The sequence below is a fragment of the Urocampus carinirostris genome, chromosome 7, assembly GCF_059441175.1.
Source record: "Urocampus carinirostris isolate Australia breed hairy pipefish chromosome 7, RoL_Ucar_1.0, whole genome shotgun sequence".
Lineage (NCBI taxonomy): Eukaryota > Metazoa > Chordata > Actinopteri > Syngnathiformes > Syngnathidae > Urocampus > Urocampus carinirostris.
The window spans coordinates 7,957,616-7,984,660 of NC_142355.1; the positions used below are offsets into that span (position 1 = coordinate 7,957,616).

General features: G+C 39.4%; 1 protein-coding gene across 1 annotated transcript; it reads right to left on the reverse strand.

Annotated features, from left to right (window-relative positions):
• On the reverse strand, positions 1-25,505 carry pla2g15 (phospholipase A2, group XV). The gene is made up of 7 exons (XM_088339648.1): positions 25,186-25,505; positions 20,100-20,256; positions 14,921-15,039; positions 12,436-12,534; positions 12,130-12,354; positions 5,714-5,826; positions 1-2,684 (listed from the first exon to the last, which is right to left on the reverse strand). The coding sequence occupies exons 1-7, from the start codon at positions 25,328-25,330 to the stop codon at positions 2,289-2,291; spliced, it is 1,254 nt and encodes a 417-aa protein (XP_088195774.1). The 5' UTR covers positions 25,331-25,505; the 3' UTR covers positions 1-2,288.
• Between the last annotated feature and the right edge of the window lie 1,540 nt (positions 25,506-27,045).

Genomic DNA, 27,045 nt, shown 5'->3' on the forward strand with positions numbered 1-27,045 from the left:
TCGAATCAAACAATTGAAACATTTTATCAATGGCAGTCATTAACTGACATTTATCAGCAGCGAGTCATGGTGGTCAGGTCCTAAAACTTCATTTCCACATGACACAGATTCATCTTGGGGATCAAATACAGCAACCCAAAATACACACCCGTTGATTGTCTTGACAAATTACAATTTTTTTTGTGATACAAGCCCAAAACAAAGCATCACGCAATGGTTACTACTCATTGGCTGACAATTTACGTTTACTAAAATCGTCAAATTAATTCCGGCAAGCATACACAGTTGATAATCAAAGCGTCAAAGAGTTATTTTTAACCTTCTTAGTTTTGACAGGGAATAATAGAAAATTTGGCTTTGTAAAAAAAAAAAAAAAACAATTAAAAAAGTGTAACAGGGAATATCCAGGAGACAAAAGTAAAATTAATTTTACAATATACTATATGGTGTGAGAGATTATATCTATAATACAAACACCGATATACTTGGACATACATTGACTCCCTCGTGATATAAATTTGAAAGAATTCGAGATACAACGCACAAAAGAGGCTCATTTCCTAAAATTAAAACCGGATCATAAATAGTAATCATCCTTGATTTAATGGCAAGTGTTCTGGTTCGCTGTAAACTCCAAAGTCAAATAGTTTTAAACTACTCGGCTAGGCACGATATTATTTCTCATTTAAAACTCATCCGGAAAAAAAGTCCTTTGTGAATGAAAGCTTAAAAAAATTGTCTGAGGTTAGGCAAAGGTCCTGAAATATAATTATATTGGGAAAAATGTTGTGCCTACGAAATTAAAGGCTCATATTCAAATCAGCAGGGTTGGGTAGGGTTACTTTAACTGGATTACTTTCAATTACTTTTAGATGACTCCAATACCAAATATGCTAATAAAAGACAAAAGAAACTAAAAATGAATAAAATGACTAAATTTTGTGCAGGCTTGGAGAGTAACAAAACACATGGAACGGAAAACATGTTTTCAAGCTGTTTGGATTTATTTTCATTTTGTTTCTGTCGCATTTTATGTTAGTTTTGCCGGAGATCAAAGAGATCAAAGCCAGGAGAGAAAGCTTACCACGTGTTGTGAGTCATCATTGTATTCATATTTAGTTTGTCTTTTATTAGCATATTTGGTATGGAAATAATCCAAAAGTACCGTATTTTCCGCACTATAAGGCGCACATAAATTCACGCTTACAACGCAGAGTTTAAACTCAAGGCGATCAGTCACGCAGTAGAACACAGAAATAGAGCAGCAGCAAGAGAGTTTAACATTAATGAATCAGTGTTGCGGAAGTGGAAGAAGCATGAGGATGAGCTGTTTACGTTTTACATTTTACAGTTATTATATTATTGCTTTATTGTTATTGTTTTGCACTTGTTACTGTTTTTGCACATTACGAGTGTCACTATATTGCACTGTTTAATTTACCATAACAGTGTCAAACGTTTTTTTGCGTGTTGACTAAATGGAGGAAAAGTAAAATGTTATGCCTTGCTGTTGTTCAAAGATGTTAAAGATGGGTCACGAAAATGCTTTACCTCAGAGAAAATAATAAAACAGCTGTTTATTCATTTTGGGAGTGAATGGAGTTGTAGAAAGCTTGTTTGTTATCTATTAATAACACGGCACCATCTAGTGGTTGCATAACGTAACTTCATCCTCTACTGTGTACTGTCAAGTCAAGTCACATTTATTTATGACGCCCTTAATCACAAAAATGTCTCAAAAACTGCACAGGATTACAATTACAAAATTACCTGATTTTAAACCAGCATGCACTTATAGCGCCTTATAATGTGGTGCGCCATATGTATGGAAAAAGTTTTTAAATATATCATTCATTGAGGGTGCGTCTTATAACACTGTGCGCCTTATAGTGCTGCAAATACGGTAATTGAAAGTAATCAAGTTAAAGTAACCCTACCCAACCCTGCAAATCAGTAACTAATATGCTCAAGAGTATTTCCATATAACCAGCTTTGCTTGCCAGGTTAAATAATCACTCTTATGGACAGTAGAGTGTTTCTGTAAACATTATGACATTAACTTTCTGAAATTCTTTTAAAACTGCTAGGATTAAAAAAACACACCATTTAAAACAGATAGGAAAGTGACTTAAGCGTGTCAAATTATCCGCTGCTTCGTTCCAGTTAGCAGTGTTGCATTTAAGCTTTTCGGAGGGAAGGACCCATAACAGCGAAATTGACGATTTCAACTTCCCGCGATAAGAGTTTTGACCCAGGAACTGGAACGTGTATAAAAACTTTCTTATAGTCTATAAAAGCAACTTCTTGATGTACGCCACAGTGGAGACGTTAAGCAGCATGTTGACGTGCTCGTTCCCGGGGAGCTCGTGCAAGGTCACCGCTTGCGCCTGCCGCCCCGCCCAACGCTTGCACTGGGTGGCGCTCAGCAGGTTGACCGTCCCGTCACCGTCCCCGTTCAGCACGGTGGGATCGATGTCGGGGAACTTGGAGGTGTACTGGAAAGCTTCCGAAGTAGGGACGCCGGAGCCGTACAAGCAGTGGACGGCCACGCCCGGCGGGGTGAGGTTGAAGAGCAGAGGCTCCGTGTCCTGACGCATCAGCCAACCGTCCTCAAAACCCAGGTCCGAGAACAGCCGCTTGTAGTCCATCACCGTGTAGTTGGTCGTGGGGGTCTGGATCAGAACCTATGCGGGACAAGTTGGCCGTTTTGGATGTAAATCTCTCAGAATTCAGTCTAATGAAAATAACTTTTTATATTCCTAAATACAAAAACAATCTTTCTCACACACACACATAAAACAACGTTTCAATAATCAGTCTAATTATATCTCTTGTACGTTTATCAATCTTATATTCTTTTATTGTAAAGTCGTGCTCATGTGTGTACTGTTTTCACTGACGTATAATAAACCACGCCCACCGTTTGGGCTCCCTCTTTTCCTTTTTCAACCAACATGAGAGCCTCGTGAGTACCTTGCAGCTGCTATCACGATGTAGTTTTTAACAATATATGTATTTTATCTGTGTAAATACAGCCACCAAAGAGTCTTAATAATGACTATCTTTGAATTTTCTTGTAGTGACCAGGGTTGGGGTAGGGTTACTTTAACTTGATTACTTTCAATTACTTTTGGATTACTCCAATACAAAATATGCTAATAAAAGACAAAAGAAACTAAATATGAAAAAAATGATGACACAAAACACGTGGTAAGCTTTCTCTCCTGGCTTTGATCTCTTGGATCTCCGGCAAAACTAACATAAAATGCAAAAGAAACAAAATGAAAATAAGTCCAAACAGCTTGCCAACATCATTTTTTCCGTTCAATGTATTCCGTTACTCCCCAAGCCTGCACAAAATTTTGTAATTTTATTCATATTTAGTTACTTTTGTCTTTGTGTTTCCTCTTTCCAGTTTGTGTGTAAACATTGTATACTGTATCTCCAGCGCGCTAAGAACGTTGACAGTTTTATTGTTTAAAGTCTTGTGCATCAATTCAATATGGTTGGTGTGAAGTCGTAAAGAAGAGGGGAGCCGTTTCTTTTGAAATGAAAGTGGAATAAGAAAGCTTGATGCGGTTGAGAAAATTGTTGAATCGCTTTTTTCGGCCACTTTTTACCAGTTGCCTAATTCTTGAAGCTTATCTTCCAAAAGTAAGTTAAACTTTATTTATAAAGCATATTATTTTATGAAATGTTTATTTTTTAGTACAAAACAAAAGAGATTACTTATACAAGCCTTAAACATACAAAATATAGTACTGAAGCCACTTACGAACAAATTCAACTTAAGAATAATCGTCCGGAACCCATCCCATCTTTAGCAGGGGTCTCAATTTTGCAGCCCCCAGGATGATAGTTTGAGACCTTGCTTTAATATGAAAGTGAAAGGGACAGTGTGTATGATTTTCCCACTAATTGCCACTGTAATTTGTCATGCCACTTAAAACGAGTGCTCAAAGGACCACGAAAGAAGACAAAATACAGACTCAGTGACCGAAACTCACTATTACTTATGAACAGAATAAAAGAAAAGAAAAGAACAAAAGGAAAAGGAATAAAAAGATGAAAGTAAAAAATGAAAACGAACAAAAAAATGCCTTTTTCCCCTACGTTTGTCTTTTTTTCTCTTTGATTCCCTTCTTTTGCCCCATTTTCCTTTATAGCTTTCTTCCCTCTAATTTTCTTTTTATTTATTCTCCTTTTTTGCTTCTTATTTTTTTTCCTCCCCATTTTTTTTTATTCCTTTAAACGAAAAAAAAGTATTTCCCCTTTTTTTGACTTTCTTTGAGAAAGGCTGGGTTAGAATTGGAAGAAAAGGGCTGCTTTAGTCTCCAGTTTGTAGTCTTTCATGGACTCATTTTTGGTTACACTACCCATTACAGAGACATCTAGAGGACAAATATAATTCACTGTCCCTTTAAGAACAGCAGGATGTTTTTCATCAGTGCTGTTTTTTTCCTCCTGAAGGAGTGAAGCAGCAATAACAAGCTCCAGGTAGCGAGGGGTCTCTGTATATACCGTAAATTCCGGACTATAGAGCGCACCTGATTATAAGCCGCACCCACCACATTTCGGGAGGAAAACCGATTTTGTACATACACAAGCCGCACCTGTATATTAACCGCATGCGCCCACATTGAATAACGCACTACAAACACGAAATTAACCCATACCCCATACGGTCCAAAAAACACAGCCGGCAGAATGAACGGAAAATGATACCGGTACTTAAGATTTAATGCAGACCTGCAAAGTCCGGGTGCCTGTTGAAAGTAATCCAAGGAAAAAAGTGTATATTTCCAAAGGTAAGGGTGGGAAAAATATATATCCACTATTGTCGGCCGCGTCCACAAACACGTCTCACCTTTACTCCACTTCCCGTCAGCCCGCGTTTGCCCTGCCCCTTCTTTCTCATTTGCTCATACAAAACATATCAGAATAAGTTTCTAAAATAAATACATTACAAAAATAAACAGTTGCAAATACATATTATACATGGTTACACATATTTACAAAGAAAGACGGTACATCGAGAGAGTTTTCAAAGCTTTAATAATAATATTATAACTTTCATCCCAAACCGTGCCTGTGAAGGGTAGCAAAACGCTACTAGCAACACGCTCGCAAAAGAGTAAACGGCTCTGTTAAAAAAACATACCGTACTTGTAATAAGCACGGTAAACGGTCTTCATCTTCCTCCTTATAACTGATGTCATTAAAGTAGTCTTCCTTCAGTATGGGAAAGGGACTTTGTCATATAGACGTCGTCCCACGCTCCCTTAATCAAAAACACGCTAGCATCACGCTCGCAAAGTAAAGTATACGTGCGGTAGCTCTGTTTCCTTCTATATCGGACTGCTAGACTGCATTTAACTTGAAAGTCGCGTCATGTGCCTTTCTTTTTGCAATTTGCATGATGAGGATATGTCTACGCTAACTTAATTTGTGCACAAGCTAAGAAGTTGCAGTCTAAATCTTACCTTTTGCACTCGAGCGCCGCTGGAGGCCGTTAGAAAAATGACATAAATTGGCCGCATCACTGAATAAGCCGCAGGGTTGAAAGTTTGGGGAAAAAGTAGCGGCTTATAGTCCGGAATTTACGGTAGCCATCAAATGCACACTTTATACCAATAGCGTCTGTAGCCGTCAACGGCAGTGAACAGGAATAGGTTTGTACAGAATAAAACACGAATGTGTACATGAAGCGCACCTTGTCTTTGGGCCACGTGTGAGAATAGGGAAGCAGCCAAGATGTAGATATGGCCGTGCGTTGCTGAGAGCGGATCTTGAGCGGTCTGATGACTGGGATGTTGTTATTGTCACCTGAAATACACACAAATGCTGTGTCACTTTAAAGAAGTAGTGGGGCGGCAGTAGCTCAGGAGGTAAAGCGCTCGTCTTGGGATCAAGGGATCCCAGTTCGAATCCCGGCTTGTCCGTGTTACATGTCGAAGTGTCCTTGGGTAAGACACTGAACCCCTAATACCCCCAATAAGCAGGTTAGCGTCTTACAAGGCACTATTGGGAAATGTGAAGCACACTGTAAAGCGCTATATGAATGCAGATCATTTCATTTCAGTAGACAGGGGAACAAAAAGTAAGGGGAATTTTAATTGTGGCTTTCAGTCAGACACAACAGTAATTATCTGAGAAAAAGCTTGAGGTCCATAAGAAATAATACAACTAAAAGTAATGCATGTATCATTTAAATCAGTGTCTCACATATTTGTGCAATCTTTGTGTAACGGGTGTAATAATAACTTTTGTTTTGTTGAAATTCCTGCTGAAATATGTTGTATAGTTTTTGTGTAAGTGTCCTGCAATGATGAGTCCAACAGTGCCACCTACTGATATGGGGTAGGGTTTGGTTTGGCTTTTGACATGTGATCGGAAGGCGGGTTTTTTTTGGCAGTCTACAACAAGCTATTATTAAGTTACGGGTTTATAAATGATAAGAATTTAGAAGTACCATGTCAGTTTTAACAAATAGTTGTTCTTTCCCATTCCTCTGTTGTCAACTTTTTGGAAATGGTCTATTTTCCCCTCCAAAAAATGTCTTAATTTTAATGAGGTTGCTATTTGTGTAACGGGTGTAATAATAACTTTTGTTTTATTGAAATTCCTGCTGAAATATTTTGTATAGTTTTTGTGTAAGTGTCCTGCAATGAGGAGTCCAACAGTGCCACCTGCTGGTATGGGGTAAGGTTTGGTTTGGCTTTTGATCCACTGACCGGAAGGCAGATGCCGTTGGCAGTCTACAGCGCGCTGCTAACGGTAAGGCACGATCTTTTGGTGCTCCGCAAAAAGTTAATTTTAAACATTAAAACCACAGCTGACAAATCTCTCAACATGCACAGTAATGTGATTGATGTTGTCAAGCTGTTTGGATTTTATTTCGTTGTTTCTGTCGCCATTTATGTTAGTTTTGCCGGACGTTGCATGTTGTGCTAAAATGCTAATTCCCCTTATAGTGTTGAAAGCCAGCAGAGGAGCTAACCAAGTGTTGTGTGTGTGACTCATTCATTTGCAGGTAAATTGTACCCGTTTTTATACTCGTTATTGTTATTATTTCTATTTTCTCATATATATAAAAAGAATGATGTTGGTTAAAATTCAGTTTAAAGAAAAATATGTTGAATTCATTGTAAACGTTAAAAAAACACTATACGATCTCTTGTTAAAAGTATCTTGTTAAAATTGATGTAAAAATAATTGTCATGGTTGATTTTCTGAACTTGTATTGTATCTCAACTGTAAAGAAAATGTATTGGGCAGTCTACAGCGCGCTGCTAACGTGTTGAAAGCCAGCAGAGGAGCTAACCACGTGTTGTGTGTGTGACTCATTCATTTGCAGCAACTGTAATAAAAACCTCATCATCCAGTCCAGCGTGAATGTGGATCTTTGGTGGGACGGGTACATCGTGGTAACATTTGGATGGTTTATTTTCTAAAAATGTCCTATTTCAACATATAGGTGGCAACAAATTGATAATTAAAGTAATCCAGTTAAAGTAACCCTACCCAACCCTGCAAGCTGGGTCGTGTTAGGCAAGAATTTGACCATCGGCCTGATGTGTGTCATGTGATCAACGGTGCTCACATTAAACATCATTGAACCTTTCACGTAAAAATTGAGATTGCAAGCTGAATTTACCAGATGAGTTTAAATGTCCCTAGTATTTTCCGAGATATTCCATATCCAAATGTGCCTAAGGCTTTAGGAACCCAGTATTTTAAGCGAGACACACACACACTCAAAATTAAAATCAAACAGAATTGTAAAACAAAGTATTTGAGCGATCCAAAAGGTTTGGCGAGCTCCTGTAAGTATAATTGACATTGTTTATATTTGTATTTCATACATTGCCACCTAATTATTTGATTCTCTTTGCTTTTTCTGAAACAGTTGTGCTAGAAATATTTATATTTATTTATTTATATTTGTTCATGTTTGAATTGTAATAATGTAATGAATAACGAATGATGTAATGTAACAAAACAGACTGAAGAGAGTAAAACTCTTTCACTCCCATTTTAGATGCCGGCTGGGCGTTGCCCCCAGCAACCTTTTTTTCTGCTGGATTTGTAGTTTTAAAGGCAATGTTTAACTAAAAGAGATAAGGATCACCCATTTACTGAAAAAGATTCAATCACAAATGGGCATTCCTGACGTTTAACCTTTCAAAGATAAACTGAGGATTAATCATTTGTAAAGGTTGAGTGATTGGATCACAAGACACAATGCTCAATGTAAATGTTGGTCATGTGGGATGAACCATTTGGCACCATCCACCATTTCGAAACCTTAAACAATTACAATTAAGAAAGGGGTCCACATTTATTTTAGGGACGGGTCTTTTATAATCGATCACTTTTTTTCCTTTTCGGATGATTTGATCATTTGCGATGTGAGGTTTGTTGCAACAAGATTGAAAATAAACAAATCAAAGAGCAATACAAAAGTAAATACAAACAGACAAGACCCAAAACATTCGGTTGATAACATTTCTGAAAAAAATAACGCAATTTTTAAGTCAAAAGCGATTCTTAGATTTAAAAAGAAACCGCGCACCAAGCCTGCTTTTTACTGCTTTAGTGTCCAGCAGAGGGCACTAATGCACACTGTACACTGTAAATACAAAAACGAGCTTTGCTTGATATAATAATAATAATAATAATTTCCTTGTATTGTCATTCTGTGTAACAATGTACACAGAACGAAATGTCGATTGCACCTGACCCGTTGTAGCGAGCCGATGCAGCCGCACCCAACAGAGGGCGCCGCCGACCACTTTTTAAGTCTTAGGAATGACTCGGCCGGGGCGCGAACCACCGACCTCCCAGTCTCAAAGCGGGCGCCTTACCATCTAGGCTACTGAGCTGGTATATACCGATGCAGCCGCAGCCAACAGAGTGCGCCGCCGACCACTTTTTAAGTCTTAGGAATGACTCGGCCGGGGCGCGAACCACCGACCTCCCAGTCTCAAAGCGGGCGCCTTACCATCTAGGCTACTGAGCTGGTATAATTTTCCCTTCAATTTTGTAATTTGATAGAAAATGCTCATTTCCAAATTTGCTATTAACTAGTGTAGTAAACTACAAACGATCCATAGTATTGGTTAGCACTGAAATCATTACATAACCTGTTTTTAAATCATTCAAATTACGTCATTACAGACATTTCCGAGAAAGATGTTTCTTATTCCACTATTTAATTATATAATAAATAATATAATAAACACTAATATGTCCGAGGATAGGTGTTACTCCCTTAAAGTTGTTACAGAATTGATCAACAATATATTATGTTTATTTTCTACTGATGCTGATAACAGACGCCGCTCCAAGTGCCGATACCTTGACCTAGAACAAGATATCGTGTTTTGAGTGAAAAATATGCACATTTTAGAGTTACATGTTACTCTGCAGTGTGCATCTTGTTTGGTCTAGTACAGGGCAAACTATGGCCTGCAGGCCGGATCAGGCCCCCAATATATTTAATCCGGCCTGTGAGACATAGCTGAGAGAAGCCCTAAAGAAAAATAAATAGCATCATATGTTAAACGACCTGCAGTTTTCAATATATACACTGGTTGTTGCCAAAGCTAAGAGCCTCTCACAACTAAACCCCCCATTGTAGCTGTATTTGTTGCCTACCTTTTATCAACCAGAGAACATTTTGAGGAAACAAACCACGCCGATCTTAATTCACTTACAATAGAAGTCATGGAAACGCTGTTTAAGGCAATACGATTGCACTCACCTGGATTTCATAATCTGTGTCACATTGTGTAAACTATTTTTCATGGGTCTCATGGCAACATTCAAATACCTGGCTATATTTTTCGGTACTAGCTTGTTTTTAAATCAATTTTATTCATCAAAATATTGCATTCCATGCAATAAAACACTCCAGAAGAAGCCCTATTGCATTAAATTTTCAATGCAAATCAAATTTAGTGCTTAGAAAAGGAGATATTTCTCCGCTTAATTTAAGTTTTTATCCGTTAATAAATATTTTTATTTGTATTTATTTGCAGTGTTTGAAAACCAATTGGATGACCTGACCCTTTGATAAACTTTTAGCCAATGTAACATAACTTTTTCAGGTAAATGCAAACAAGAAAACATTGGTTTATGTTATCTTTTTTCCTCATGTAATGCCAATGTATCAAGAAAAATATTCTCTATTGGCATATACAATACATTAAATACATACATCAATCAGTACTTTTTTTTCCCTTGGCCTGGCCCTTATGCATTTTTTTAACCCACTGCAGCACACAACTCAAAATGTTTGCCCAACCCTGGTCTAGTACCACTGAATGACAAAGGGATGCTGCAGAGGACAGTGAAAGCAGCACAGCCCATCATTTCCTGCCCTCTCCCCTCCGAGATGGACATCTACTCCCCTCGGCGCCTTAGCAGGGCCCAAAACATCATTGTGGACATGATATAACAAGGTGTCCAGCTGTTTGGAAGGCACTAGAGGTGCATCTTAGCAACAGATAGAATGAGGAACAGCTTCTTCCCGAAAGCCACTACCACCCTAAACCACCAATAGGATTATGCACATATTCATTAAATATAATTAAAATATAGTGTTTTTTTTAACATTTTTATCCTTTTGCACATGCATCGCATCCACTACACAGCATTATGTCCAGACAGAAGAGCAGTTTCAGCAACAGACTGCTTGTACTACAGACAGACTGAAGCGATATTTTCTTCCTCATGCCATGAGGCTCTTTAACTCTACCCGGCAGAGTAAAAGCCCACATTAAATCACACCACCTACATTGCATATTACCGAATTTTATGTATTCTGTGTAGCACTATTTAGATATTCTATATAACACGCTACAGTGGGCATTTGCACGTCACACTGGGTATTTGTATATTGTATTCTTTTTGCTTTATTATTGTATTGTTCTCAGCTCAGGGATGCTGCTGGAAATGTGAATTTCCCTTCGGGGATGAATAAAGTATCTATCTATCTATCTATCTATCTAACACTATACCTTTAAGTTGTTTTACTTGCACTGAAAGGAGAAGCCATCAATTTTTGCTATACAGTGGAACCTCGGTTCTCGACCATAATCCGTTCCAGAACCCTGTTCGAAAAGCGATTTGTTGGAACACAGAAATCATTTTTCCCATTGCAAATAATGTAAATCGTTTTAATCCGTTCCAACACCCGGAATGTTTACCTTTGTTTACCTTAAAGACACAAATAACATAAATGTAACCCAGGCTAATCGTACGTTCGCGTTAGCGTAATCTTCCGTACGAAATATTAGGCTAACAAGAACGTGTAAAAATAAAAAAAGGATAAAGAAAAGAATTATGAATAGGATTTTTTACCTTTGTGGTGGTCAGCAGAAGGCGAAGATGGACGGTGAGAGGGATGGAGGAGGAAGGAAAATTATTGTTTGGAAGGAGAGTCCCCTTCCATAAAAACTTTGGGGAGCTCTTCTGTCTGAGGGGTGCTCACACGTTCAAATCTCTTTGCTAAGGATGTTCTTTTCTCTTAAAATATCTATCCAATGACACTTGCTTCTGCCTTCTTTTTAGCACTTTTCGGAAGTGGTTCATGACAGTGTCGTTAAAGTCATTAATGACTCTGGTGGCTACAGCTTCATCGGGGTGGTGGAGTTCCACGAAATTCTGTAACTCGGCCCATTTGCTACACATTTGTTTAATCTCGGATGTCCCCTAGTGTATTGGAGGTGCAATTGCACCTGAGAAAATTAAAAGGAGTAAAAAAAGGAGGATTACTGCTGTACCCCGTAAGACTCTCCCGATTACATGTGCCTTCTTGTTTACCTGATTCTGCCTGCCTTCCTCCGATCCGACCTGCCTCCGATCCGACCCGCTTTCGTCCCACGCTACGATCTTCTCTTCAGTCCTGGTAAACTCGACCTGCCTTCGTCCCACGCTACGATTGATCACGTCTCCCGCTAACCCTTACGATTTTTGTTCGAACGACGAAGCAAGAATTTCTCGAATTTTTTGTTCGGACTCCGATTTGTTCGAACTGAGAGTCGTTCGAAAACCGAGGTTCCACTGTACTTGTATAATGACAATAAAGTATTTAAAAAGAAACGACAGAATCCCTTTTCTTACCTGACGTAATCACACGAAGCGTCTTGGCCACGCCGGCCCACGGAGCGCCCAAAGCGACAAACGCTTCGATATATTTGTCTTTCCAGGCTTGAGACTGCTGGTTGAGGAAATATAGCGTGTACATGTTGCCCATACTGTGCGCAATCAGGACCACGGGTCGACCCGCATTGCTAGCCATCTCCTCAATCATCTTCTTCAATGCCAGGAAGTACTCCTTGTTCTCATCTTTCAAGAAAACAAAAACACATCTCAAATTCAGACATGAAACGCTGATTGACAAGTAAACAGAGTTGCGAGCATGCGTACTTGGTGCTCTCCTCCAATCGTACGGCGCTCCTCGCACGCTGTCACCTCGGGTGTAACCCCAGTCCACCAACGACTGGACAATATTAAAGAAATACATACCTAAAAAAGCAGACAAGAAAATAAGATGGATTCTTCAAAATGGAGACATCGAACCTGTTCCTACTTTTGTTGTTGGCCACTCTTAACCAAGAAAATCTATCCAGCGCAATGTTCCCTCTAAGCTGCGTGTGTGCGCAATTGCGCACTACCCAGAGCTTTTCCGCGCACAAGAAAATCTAGCCAGCTCACAAAAATGAAATTAAAAAGCGAATTGAGTCACAGTTACAGTTCATGAAGGTAAAAATACAAGGGTCCCCCTGATGTTGCATTTTAAATGCGGTATTTGGAAGTCAAGGTTGAAGTAGAACGAAGTTGAGTGAAGTCAGTAGAGTTTTTCGAGAACCGGCTTCTTCGGCTCGGCTCACTAAAAGGAACCGTCTCTTTCGGGTCCCAAACGGCTCTTCAGGTTGTTTTTGCTTCTTTAATCCCTACACGACCAAATATTATGTAAAATTGTGCACAAAATGACTTAAAGGAAGGGGGGGAATAGAACAAAAGAGAAAAAATACCAAAATGAAAAAGTAGTGAAAAGCTGAGAAAAAAAAGAAACAAAGGGAAGAGAAAAAAGAAGGAAAAATTCAGAAAAAAAGCCAGAAAAAAAGAAACAAAGGAAAGAAGTAAATAGAGAACACAAAGAAAAAAGTAACAGCTAGGAAAAAATAAACAGAATGAGATTTTTTTAAAGGAATAAAAAAAAAACAGGGAAAAAGAAGAAAAGGTTTGTATTGCATTCAAATAATTTCCAATTATATCAAGTCAATCTTGTTGCCAACATTGTACTTCCACTAAAAAATGTAATTACTGTATCGTGCAACCGACTAAATAAGCCCCCCAAAATGTTAGTATAATGCGCCAAAAGATACCAGGAATAAAAGAAATGGAAATCTTGTGAAACAATTGTAAAAACAAACGACGTTTGTAGGCCCTGCAACCTTTGCAATCGTACGTTAGTCAATTCATTCAAAAGTGAAAAATAATTTCGCATTGCCGGAAACTCAGCAAAATGTAACTTGATGTCAAGTTTTGGACATGTTTAATAATGACTCAGTTGCTACACTTGGGATTGCTGTTGCTCACTGTTGTTTCAAGCGTTGCTCACCGACTTGGTGTAAACGCTCAGACCCGTGGAAAATTAGAGGCAACATTGCTCTTAAATGAAGATAGTCTTAACAGATTAACAGATATCGACCAGCGAGCTGATAATTCATTGTACCAGAGACAACAGTTAGAGAAAGGAGAAAATAGAAAGTGGTTCTGAAAGATATACTCGTACATATAACCAAAAAAATCACTTCGAGTGAAGGATATTAAATACATTGTAAATTTCATGTTGGCATTGTGTTCATTATTTTCATTGTCAATGAATAATCTTTATTATGGCCGTATGCATTCAACCTTTGTCACTTACAATGTTTAGTACAAGCTAAGAAAAATAAAATATTTTATACCGATTCTATATTAAAAATCAAGGGTGAACCTTATACATGATTGCGCCCAGGGCGTGCATCTTTTAAGCCGGGCGTACATCTTACAAAACGTCGTCTTCGTTCGGTTTGGAAATTTCGGGATTTCAAATCGTTTGGCAATTTGCATACTCAGCAGCCAATCAGAAGCCTGCATCGAATAACTTCGTTCTTCCGGACTATCCCGAGCGTTATAAGGTTGTGCATTTGCATATTATTTTCCAAAGTAGACGTACATGGAACACAAGGAAAATGGATAAGTGGTTAGGAATCAAGCCAAAACCTCAGCCCCAGAAGAAATATTCAAAAGAAGCGAACTAAATTGATGACGCTTCAAAACGTAAACGTACATTAGAACCGTTGTGGAAAGAGGAGTTCACGTGGCTTGTAGCAGACGACGCAAAACAAACATTGCATTAATGAAAATGACTAATGCGATTAGCTGTCTTAAGTTGTGAAAAATGGGGCAGGCAAGTTTATGGCTGGGCAGGCTATGTTTTCTGCCCTGGTGTCCGGTAACTTTTTATTATGAGTTTCAGACACTCCATCCATCCATCCATTATCTGTACCGCTTACCCTCAGTAGGGTTGCGGGGGTGCTGGAGCCCATCCCAGCCATCTCCGGGCAGTGGGCAGGGGACACCCTGAACTGGTTGCCAGCCAGTCGCAGGGCACACAGGGACAGACAATTCACGCGCTCATTCATACCTAGGGACAATTTGGATCGGTCGATTAACCTGACATGCATGTTTTTGGAATGTGGGAGGAAACCGGAGTGCCCGGACACTCGTTATACACAAATATTTTACTTTTCTTGGGCCAATCATTACGCACTTTTGATTTTCTGCCCCAAATTCAATTTTGGTGTATCCTTAGCTGCAAGCGAACCTTTGTCCTCTCTACGTCTCTCCCTCACTTACTTACCCACGCTGCGTTTGCTTGGGTCCAGGTACTCCACAGAGTATGTTTGGCCAAATCCCGGCACGCTAATATTCACCCCGGGTGGTGATGAGCTGGTGTGTGTGGTCCGATTGTAGATCAACCTACAATAACAAAGTCATACAGAAATCATGACTTAGTTGTGAGTTCTGTCCATCTATTGTCAGGGTTGGCTAGGGTTACTTTAACTGGATTACTTTCAATTACTTTTGGATTACTCCAATACCAAATATGCTCATAAAAGACAAAAGAAACTAAATATGAATAAAATGACTAAATTTTGTGCAGGTTTGGGGAGTAACGGAATACATGGAATGGCAAAAATGATGTTGGCAAGCTGTTTGGATTTATTTTCATTTTGTTTCTGTCGCATTTTATGTTAGTTTTGCCGGAGATCAAAGAGATCAAAGCCAGGAGAGAAAGCTTACCACGTGTTGTGAGTCATCATTTTATTCATATTTAGTTTCTTTTGTCTTTTATTAGCATATTTGGTATTGGAGTAAACCAAAAGTAATTGAAAGTAATCCAGCTAAAGTAACCCTACCCAACCCCGTCTATTGTTAAGAAAAGGTTTTGATGAACATCCTGCACCTTGTGTATGAACAGCTTCCTGTTTTTGGGGCACAAGTGCGCAATGTTTCCCATACCAGGGTTTATTTTCATTCTATCTATCTACCTTGGTCATATCCCTCAAGAGGGGTGACCGACAGCAAGACACACACATACAATAACAAAGAAAATAAAAGGGAAATAAATAGCACAATTTTTGGACCATGGCCAACCCAATTGCCCAAACACCCAAACAAGTTAGGCACCTCGGCACCCAAGTTGGTCATGCTTTCGTCCCTCCAGATAAAAGGGGACACCAGAAAGCGGCCATGTCACTCGGGTCAGGGTGACACAACACACTCTTTTGTTCAACAGCAGGGCCTGACAGCTTTCACTGGTTTACCCCTGCCGCATCATACGGGTGCCCAGCCCATCCTTAAGAACGCGTCCACAATCCCACTATCCTTTCACAACACCTCTCCACTCCTTTCTATCACCAACAAGAGCTCTAGCTTCCATTATATTTAGACCTCTTTCCTGCAGTGCACTCATAACACCATCCATCCATGTAAATCGCAGCCTTCCACTTGGTCTCCTTCCATTGACTTCTGCTCTGTAGATCCTCCTCAACATTCGCTCCTCCTCCATCCTCTCCATGTGTCCAAACCAACCGAGTACTCTGTTATCCACACGCTTGCTCAGTTCTACGACTACTCCAGTTCTGTCTCTCACAATTTCATTTCTCAGTCTATCCAATCTTGTCACTCCTAACATAGTCCGCAAACACTTCATCTCAAAAACATTTAACTTCCTTCTTAAATCTGCGTTCAGACTCCAAGTATTTGCACCATACAACGCAGTCGGCACAATCACACTCTCATACAGTCCCCTCTTAACATCCATACTCATACTCTTGTTGCTCATCACTCTCCTCAAAGCACCCAAAACCTTGCTTCCTTGATTCACTCTGTGCAATACCTCACACTCCATTCCACCAACTGCAGCCACATCACAACCCAAGTACCTAAAGCTTTCAACTTCTTCCAGCACCTGTCCATGCAACCTGATTTCTAACGTCATGCCCACTCCATCGCGTGAACACTTCATCACCTTACTCTTCCCAACATTCACACATAACTTACGCCTATCACAGGGGTCGGGAACCTTTTTGACTCAAAGAGCCATAAAAGCAAAATATATTAATTTTATTTTGGGAAAGAGACATATATTATGAGACAAATTTACTATAATGCTAAACACGCGCCCCAGACAAAAACTTAGTCTTCAGCACATTTATTTTTGATGATTTGATAAAAATTATGAAAAGAGAATAATGCCAGAGCCCGTGTCCCCAAATCAACAAACATACCAATTTAAACTTCTGTCTTTCTTGCAATTACTCAAGATCGGTTAAACTCACTTTGACCCTTTTTTTCATACATATTGGTTTCAAAACCAGATGTAAGCAGTTATTTTGTAAAAACGTCACAACATTCTGCAAAAAGGGAGCCTGATGTGCTTATCTATGGTGCAGACGGCGTAGGGCGAGAGATGGGAGGGAGTGCTTGCACTTTTTGCATGGCTCCACCCATCCCTCCCACTCACCCAATCAAAAAACTTTAAATTCTCTTCCGGTGTTTTGGCGTATTTACAGTGTGTTCTGTGGATTCATCATAAGGTATCTGGACACTGAAGACCGATAATATAGTGAGGTTTTATATAACGGATTCTTTAGCGATGTACAGCCAGAACGAGTTTTTTTTTTTTTTTTTTTTCGTGTGACACCTTGACTGTAAATTGTAGTGAAAAACGTGCCCTATATATTCTGCCAAGCACTTCCCCGAAATCAGCTTTAGTGTGGCTTTGTGTGTACCTGAACAGGATTAGTAGCTTACGTTTTGGACGAGATGGAGAAAATTAGCATGCAATCAAATTTGTCTCTGAGCCACAGGTACTCATAGAAAGAGCCATATATGGCTCGCGAGCCATAGGTTCCCGACCCCTGGCCTATCACATACTCTTCCAAACTCTGTTACCAACCTTCTCAATGTTTCTTCAGAATCAGCCACAAGCGCTGTTTATTTAGTCTCATAAAAATTATAATATTAAATTATAAATTAAAGGCGAAAGACATTCTGTGTTCTCTTCCGAAACCAGACCGGGTATTCGGACATTGAAAAATCAGAGCTGGAGAGAATCAATGCAGTTGAAGACATTTAATACAAAATTTCAAAATAAAGATAAAATCAGAGTGCACTCAGGACCAGTCGATGGGAAGCGTCCTCCCACCAAGATGGCGAGAAACGCGCTCCCCCAAAAAGGCATGCAAGAATGCTTCTCCCCCTGCTTAATAGGAAAAAGGCGAGGATTTGACAAAACAGAAAAAGAAGCTATAACAGGCTTTCTCCTGGGAACTCACATTACAAGAGCCCTTTGATAACACAGCTGTATTTTGAAGTTTGTACGATAAGATCATTGCTGTGAACAAGAACTCCCTCTCCAATATTTAATACTGCACATTGACGAGACGTCAAGGTTGTATGACCAGAAAAGGGCGGCAGTAGCTCAGGAGGTAGAGCGCTCGTCTTGGGATCGAGGGATCCCAGTTCAAATCCCGGCTCGTCCGTGTTACATGTCGAAGTGTCCTTGGGTAAGACGCTGAACCCCTAATACCCCCAATAAGCAGGTTAGCCCTTACATGGCTGCAAGGCCGCTATTGGGAAATGTGGAGCACATTGTAAAGCGCTTTGGGAAGTCATTGACTTGAAAAGCGCTATATAAATGCAGATCATTTCATTTCAAAAGGGCGGCAGATCATCGGTGGGAAAGTACTGATATGAAAGGATACAGCAAGTAAATACTTGATTCAAATATGTGGATGAACATAAGTGTATTTATCACAACTAAACATCTAATGTCATTATTAAAGTAATGCTGTGATGATTAAATAATAAACTTAATATAGTTGGAAAACTCATGTTACGGTGACAACATACTCAGTGACCTATTTTAATAATCTAACGAAATTTATATAAATGCTAAGTTAATTAGATATACTCCACTAACAGTTTGCTTTTTCGTTGTTGACAAATCCCCACATGTTAAGGTTTACCTTTAACATTTGTTTACATGACCTTTAATTGGGAAAACTGACCTTTGGACAACAAAGATGGATAAAAGTTCAATGAGTGTCAACAAAGCCAGCGCGGGGAATATTTACAAAAGTAATTAGACTTAGGTTGAAATGAATGAAAGACTCTGCAACAGCTTTGTGTATGATTCTTTAAGGCAGAAAGAAGAATGTAACTAGTTCAAGGTTGACAGCTCCAACAGTACCCTATCGTTCATATGTGTACCGTATTTTCCGCACTATAAGGCGTACCGTGTTATAAGGCGCACCTTCAATGAATGATATATTTTAAAACTTTTTCCATACATAAGGCGCACCGCATTATAAGGCGCTACAGTAGAGGCTGTAGTTACGTTATGCCACCATTAGATGGTGCCGCGCTAAAGGGAATGTCAACAAAACAGTCAGATAGGTCAGTCAAACTTTATTAATAGATAACAAACAAGCTTTCCACAACTCCATTCACTCCCAAAATGAATAAACAGCTGTTTTGGATTTTCTCTGAGTTAAAGCATTTTCGTGACACATCTTTGAACAACAGCAAGGCATAACATTTTACTTTTCCTCCATTTAGTCAACAGGCAAAAAAAGTCTGATACTGTTTTGGTAAATTAAAAGTTAGTGCAATCGCAATATAGTGACACTAGTAATGTGCAAAAACAATAACAAGTGCAAAACAATAACAATAAAGCAATAACATAGTAACTGTAAAATGTAAAACGTAAACACACAAAAGAAAAACAAAGCTCACTCTATCAGCTCCTCATCTACGAATCCCTCGAATTCTTCTTCTGCAGTGTTCGAATTGACCATCTCAGTGAATGGGCCATCCAACACGTCTGACTCCGTCTCATCAAGGTCGTCATTAATCGAGTCAGTGTCGCTGTTGTTGTCTGGCAGTTCGGGGACAATTCAACAACCCACTGTTCAAGTGTGTCCTCTAACTGTGGCCATCTCGCTTTATTGCCACGGAAACTTTGTTTAGTCTTCTTTACTTGGCGCAGCTCATCCTCATGCTTCCTCCACTTCCGCACCATCGATTCATTCATGTTAAACTCTCTTGCTGCTGCTCTATTTCCGTGTTCTACTGCGTGACTGATCGCCTTGAGTTTAAACTCTGCGTTGTAAGCGTGTCTCTTAATAGGAGCCATTTCAGGGTCTTTATACAAACGCACAAATAAAAGAGAATCGTTTAATATTTCCCAGTATGCACAGTGCACTTCTTCTACGCGAAAAATTGAGTCGGTGGCTGCTTACTGTAAGTTGCGAGAACTGTCACGGCTCAATATTGATCCATATATAAGGCGCAGCGGATTATAAGGCGCATAGTCAGCTTTAAAAAAAAAAAAAGATTTTAGGTGCGCCTTACAGTGCGGAAAATACGGTACTTATTGATGTGAAATTTTCAACCGTATTTAAATGTTTCAACCTGTAAATTTATCATGTTCATAACTAAGATAACTGTATGAAATTGAGGCGTCATACCTTATGTTATCCATCCAGCAGTCGATGGCAACAGGCACAAGCTGCTCCAAGTTGAGCCATAAAGTGAAGAAGGTGTCCGTCTTCTTGTAACAAATGTAATGAACGACACTGGGTTTATCTAACTTGGCCTCGAGCTGGTTTCCCAGATCTCCCGGAACTGCAATTAGAAAGAAACGTTCAATTTTGCTATCACCATTTCATAACAAAGGTAACACACACAATGATTTTTCATGAGAGTGACATTGTCAAGTTTGTTAGTGCAATATCCAAAGAAAAGCACAACAATGAATACAGAAATCATAAACAGACGCGAGGAAAGTTCCTACAGAAAATCGCATTAGAGTCCAACTCGATTTCTGTTGGTGCTCATGTACTCTGATCAGATCGATACTATTATCCTGGGATTGATACTTCACCTCTTTATCAATCACCCTAAAGCGCCGATTCTCAATGTGGATAGCGCAGTCCTCTCCCTCACCCAGCACCCTCGGCCACTCTCCAAGTTTACCCCTGTTAGTGTGACTGACAGGCACCTCTCCCTACCTGGCCTGCTGCTGCATCTTGCCTGCCAGGCAGAAGTGAAGGCCAAATCTATGCGCACACCCTTATCAGAAGGTAAATATGACAGAGGAAACTGAGAAGTGCAGAAGGGTGTACAACAAAGCCAGGTGTCATTTAGGTGGTTATGTGGTGCGCAACTGTGGCAAATTTACAAAAACACATGAAAAATAGTTCAACTTACAGAGAGCAACGAGCTGCAACCAAAAATGTAAAAATATTACGGTTCCTGAACAAAAACTTGTCAAACCAGTCACTATGGCAACAGAGCCAAAAGAGCTTATTCATTACATTTCTGATTTTTGGGGGTTTCAACTCTCCTGACTTTTGTTCTGTAACAGTTGTTGTAGAAGTATTTTATTTGTTATACAGTTCAAGGTTTGTAGATTGCACTTTCTGACTTTATTTTTTTAAAATATTGTAAAAAGGAAGGTATAGTTGACATTGTCTATATTTGTATTTGATACATTGCCGCTTTTTTATTCAACTCTCTTGGCTTTTTCTGAAACAGTTGTGATAGAAATATTTCTATTTATTAATTTCTATATTTATATATATATTAAAGTTTGAATTGTAATAATGTAATGAAAAAATTAAACATTTTAGTCTCAAAAATCTTCGTGCCGTGTTTATCGCAAATATAAACGTACTCAAGGGGAAGGGTTCAATTATTCGATGACATTTCCAAATAAAAAGTTTAAATTTCGGATCTTAATCGATCCATACTACAATGTATTTCCAAGGATTAGATCGATCCTAAAATTCCCAGTATCGGCCACCCCTAGCGCTCATACATTTGGACCAGGGTTGGGTAGGGTTACTTGAACTGGATTACTTTCAATTACTTTTGGATTACTCCAATACCAAATATGCTAATAAAAGTCAAAAGAAACTAAATATGAATAAAATTACTAAATTTTGTGCAGGCTTGGGGAGTAACAGAATACATGGAAGGGCAAAAAGGATGTTGGCAAGCTGTTTGGATTTATTTTCATTTTGTTTCTGTCGCATTTTATCTTAGTTTTTCCGGAGATCAAAGCTAGGAGAGAAAGCTTACCACGTGTTGTGAGTCATCATTTTATTCATATTTAGTTTCTTTTGTCTTTTCTTAGCATATTTGGCATTGGAGTAATCCAAAAGTAATTGAAAGTAATCCAGTTAAAGTAACCCTACCCAACCCTGATTTGGACATATACAATATTTTGTTGCTATTTTTATCATGCAACATGTTGTTTGGAGTTTTTGATCTTTGGATCGTTTTCCGAGTTCACATTGACATTGGACCGACAACAGCCTTGAATCCACGTTGTCGTTCTGCTCAAAGACAAAACATTGATTTTCATTTTTTCCCAACCGTTATCTGGAAGTTAAGTAAGACTGCGAAAAGTATGTTTAAATATTCCAACACTAACCCAATACACATCGAGTTGAAGAGAAGGACAATTGCTCCAATTTGAGCGTATCAGTGTGTGCTGCCGCCACCAGAACGTACCCTGATCTCATGTCGACAAAATGAGTATGAACAAGATAAGATTTCCACATAGCTGACCACATTTGATCAAGGCGGTCAGGGGACAATGGGAATTGCATGCTAATGAGGTTTGAACAGGATATCTGTATAAAATGCTGATTGAAAAGAGTCCCATGACGTATAGTGCAGATGGAGGAGGGGATTGGCTCAAATTTGCCAGGAAAGCAGTTGGCTGCGTAAAAGCCATCTTGTGACACGGCTGTAAAATGAAATCAAGTGCACGGTTCTGTATTACGGTATTACTCGACTGGTTTGACTTTAGAACCCACCATCCCACTCTGCTTACAAGTTGCAACCAAAATCAAGAAAACTAAAATCAAATTTATTCAATGAAAAGAATGTGCATCTAACAGATATCTCATCTCATCTCTCATTAGCCGCACTGCTTATCCTCAGTAGGGTCGCGGGGGTGCTGGAGCCCATCCCAGCAATCATCGGGCAGGGGGCAGGGGACACCCTGAACTGGTTGCCAGCCAATCGCAGGGCACACTGGGACAGACAACTCACTCGCTCATTCACACCTAGGGACAATTTGGACCGGCCAATTCACCTGAATTGCATGTTTTTGGAATGTGGGAGGAAACTGGAGTGCCCAGAGGAAACCCACGCAAGCACGGGGAGAACATACAAACTCCGCACAGGAAGTCTGGAGCTGGATTTGAACCCATGCAGGAGGTTCCCATGACCTGAACTGTGCCGCACACGCGCTAACCACTGCGCCGCCGTGCTTCCTCTAACAGATATATTTACGTTTATTTAAAAAAATAAATAGACCAATAGAACAAATACAACTACTAGTATTAATATTACCTTTAAAGGGTCAGTGTGTATTATTTAGCGCCTTCTAGTGTTAAAAAAACGCCTTTCTTATTCAAATAAAAAGCAAAAATGCATGTAATACACCATGTAAAAAGGTTTTTTCATTTCATTTTTTGCATTTATTTGATATGAGGCTCATGGAGAGGGAGCGGACATCTTAGTCGGCCATCTTGATGCTACGGGTCCCCTCGAAAACCAGAAACCTCGTGAAAGGCAAAAAAATTTAAGGACAATGTTGCTGTTTGGTCACTTTGAGTCTCCATAGTTTGTATTCTCTCATTCTCATTTTGGGATGCACTAAACAGTACAGAACGTTCAGTGGTCAAATAATGCATTCATACATTTCGAGTGAAGTCCTAAATGCTTCACTACCTATAATTTTCAAGATAATGAAATCCATGTCTCATATATTCTCTACTGTAACTGCGCTTGGCCATGCTCAACATGTGTAAACCAACCGTAAATGTTGTTTTCTGTGGTGTGAACTGGGGGGTGTCAACATGCATTTGCAACTATTAAGGAGATTGAAGTTATTTTCTCATTTCTTAGCATTATTTTGCCAAGGCAAAGGCACGAGACCCACTGAAAACGGGTCTGCGACCAACTTTTGGGTCCCAGCCCACAAGTTGAGAACCACTGATGTACTGTGTACCTGTCAACAATTTGGGACTTTTTCGTAATGTGTTATAAAAGCTAGTCATTGGTGTAATATGGAGTTAAAAGATTAAGTAAGCGACAAAATCATCGCATCAAGAAACAGTATATGTTGTCTCTAACAATTTGAAACCTAATTTGCGCCAAAGTGAAACAGGCCAGCCAAATAATGATTACTTCTTTTGAATTTTTTTTTTTTTTGGTTACTTTTCAGGTCACAAGCCCCATGTTGGTGACCCGTGTCTTAAATGAGCTGTAATACACAGTGAAAATAATAATTTGCCATACATTTTTTTTCTCATCGCTCGTTTACCTGGTTAGGCTTCTTTATCTGTAAACATATATTATTATTATTATTATTATATATTTTTTCTATTTGTGTTGTGGGTCTCTCGGTCTTTTCGGTTCCATGTATATCCCCAATTTTGAAAAATGTCAAAATTAACCTCAAAATAATTATATAACGTAATAAAAGGTTTTAGGGGATTACAAAACATCTGCTAAAGTTTTTTTTCTATTTTAAAGGGACAGTTTGTACAATTTTGTGTGTCCTAGTGGTACAAAACATTAAATTATTGTTGGTAATATACTGATTAAAGGGATAACCACAAACCTTTCTTTTTTCATTTTCTCATTTTATACTTCCTTTTTTTCTTAACTTCTTCATACAACATTCATCTCATTAGCTTCACCGCTTATCCTCAGTAGGGTCGCAGGGGTGCTGGAGCCCATCCCAGCAATCATAGGGCAGTGAGCAGGGGACACCCTGAACTGGTTGCCAGCCAATTGCAGGGCACACGGGGACAGACAACTCACTCGCTCATTCACACCTAGGGACAATTTGGACCGGCCAATTCACCTGAAATGCATGTTTTTGGAATGTGGGAGGAAACCGGAGCACGGGGAGAACATACAAACTCCGCACAGGAAGTCTGGAGCTGGATTTGAACCCACGCAGGAGGTTCCCAAGACATGAACTGTGCCGCACATGCACTAACCACTGCGCCGCTGTGCTGCCCTTCATACAACTTTATGATTCGTAATATAATGCATCAAAGCAAGTGAGCCGTTTGAGAGCGGGCTCTCTTTAATGAGTTGAGCCGAAAAAGCCGGTTCTCTTAAAAGAGAGGGACTTCCTTTCGCTACATCAAACCGCTCGCTTCGTTTGCAACGAAAAACTACTACCGAGATAGAGAATTCCGCGGCGAACTCGTTTGACTTAATTAATTTGCCGTTTCGTGATAGACGGTGTATACCGGATGGTACCCATAATTGACAAATTTGCGTTTTTCCGTACAGATTTTCTCGTCGTACACGTCTTAAAATGCATAATAAACGTACTTTGTACGGCAAAACCGTACAGGTTGACAGGTATGCGAGCCTAACACAAGAGCAAGGTTAAATAGAAAAGGGGAAAAAAATGACATTTCATCACATTGAAGTCTTCCGTCCATCGGTTGTCAACTGTACACATTTACCGAACGAAAGCCAAAAAACGAAGTATGAAGCACGGTAAACACTTACCGAGGACCACCGGAGGTCCCGGGGACTGACACGGTTTGTCCCCGCATTTGTCCACAGGTTTGGCAAGGCTGCTTTCGCAAAAGAGCGACAATAACAACGCGAGTGTGAGAAGCGAGAAGGCGGCTACCCGCTGTCTACTCCCCATGACTTCAGATATATCATAGCCGAAAAGACATTTAGCTTCAGCTAAATAAAAAAAAAGAAAAAAGAAAAAAAAAAGCTGTACACTAAGTGTCTTCTCCCGCCTCGTTTGTTGAACCTTTAACAGTTTGTTGTTTGTCTGAAGCAGCGTGATGACGCGGTCACGAGGTGCGAAGGCAATCTCAACCTGGTAACGCAACTTCAGTCAAGACCGAAGTAATCGAGAGCAGATAGGCGGAAAGAGGGAGCTCAGCATACTAAACGCTGCCTGTTAAACAGGGTTGGGTAGGGTTACTTTAACTGGATTACTTTCATTTACTTTTGGATTAATCCGATACCAAATATGCTAATAAAAGAAATGAAATGAAATGATCTGCATTTATGTAACGGGTGTAATAATAACTTTTGTTTTATTGAAATTCCTGCTAAAATATTTTGTATAGTTTTTGTGTAAGTGTCCTGCAATGAGGAGTCCAACAGTGCCACCTGCTGGTATGGGGTAGGGTTTGGTTTGGCTGTTGACATGTGACCGGAAGGCAGGTTTTTTTTTGGCAGTCTTACCAGAGAGAACTGCAATGGTAAGACACATCTTTTGGTGCTCCACAAAAGAAGTTAGTTTTAAACATTATAACCCCAGCTGACAAATCTCTCAACATGCACAGTAATGTGATTGATATTGTCAAGCTGTTTAGGTTTATTTTCGTTTTGTTTCTGTTTTACTAAATTATGAATTCCCCTTGTAGAGATCAAAGAGATCAAAGCCAACAGAAAAGCTAATGTTGTGACTCATCCATTTGCAGGTAACTTGTACCCGTTTTTATACTCATTATTGTTTTTATTTCTATTTTTTCATATACATTAAAAAAGGATGATGTTGGTTAAAATTCAGACGAAAGAAAAATATGTTGAATCCATTGTAAACGTTAAAAATCCACGATACGATCTCTTGTTAAAAGTATCTTGTTAAAATGTAAAGATGTAAAAATGTATTGTGATATTCTAAAATGTATTTTCTGTAAAGTGAAAAGAAAGCTCTTTGATATGCTTTGTTGGCAGTCTTACCAGAGAGAACTGCAATGAGATCAAAGAGATCAAAGCCAACAGAAAAGCTAATGTTGTGACTCATCCATTTGCAGTAACTGTAATAAAAACCTCATCATCCAGTCCAGCGTGAATGTGGATCTTTGGTGGGACAAGTACACCGCGGTTACATTTATATAGCGCTTTTCAAGTCAATGACTTCCCAAAGCGCTTTACAATGTGCTCCACATTTCCCAATAGCGGCCTTGCAGCCATGTAAGGCGCTAACCTGCTTATTGGGGGTATCAGGGGTTCAGTGTCTTACCCAAGGACACTTTGACATGTAACACGGACGAGCCGGGATTCGAACTGGGATCCCTTGATCCCAAGACGAGCGCTCAACCTCCTGAGCTACTGCCGCCAAAAGAATCTAAATATAAATAAATTACTAGATTTTGTGCAGGCCTGGGGAGTAACGGAACACATGGAACGGCAACTAACAACAATAAACTAACTACAACAAAAATGATGTTGGCAAGCTGTTTGGATTTATTTTCATTTTGTTTCTGTCGCATTTTATGTTAGTTTTGCTGGAGATCAAAGGGATCAAAGCCAGGAGAGAAAGCTTACCACGTGTTGTGAGTCATCATTTTATTCATATTTAGTTTCTTTTGTCTTTTATTAGCATGTTTGGTATTG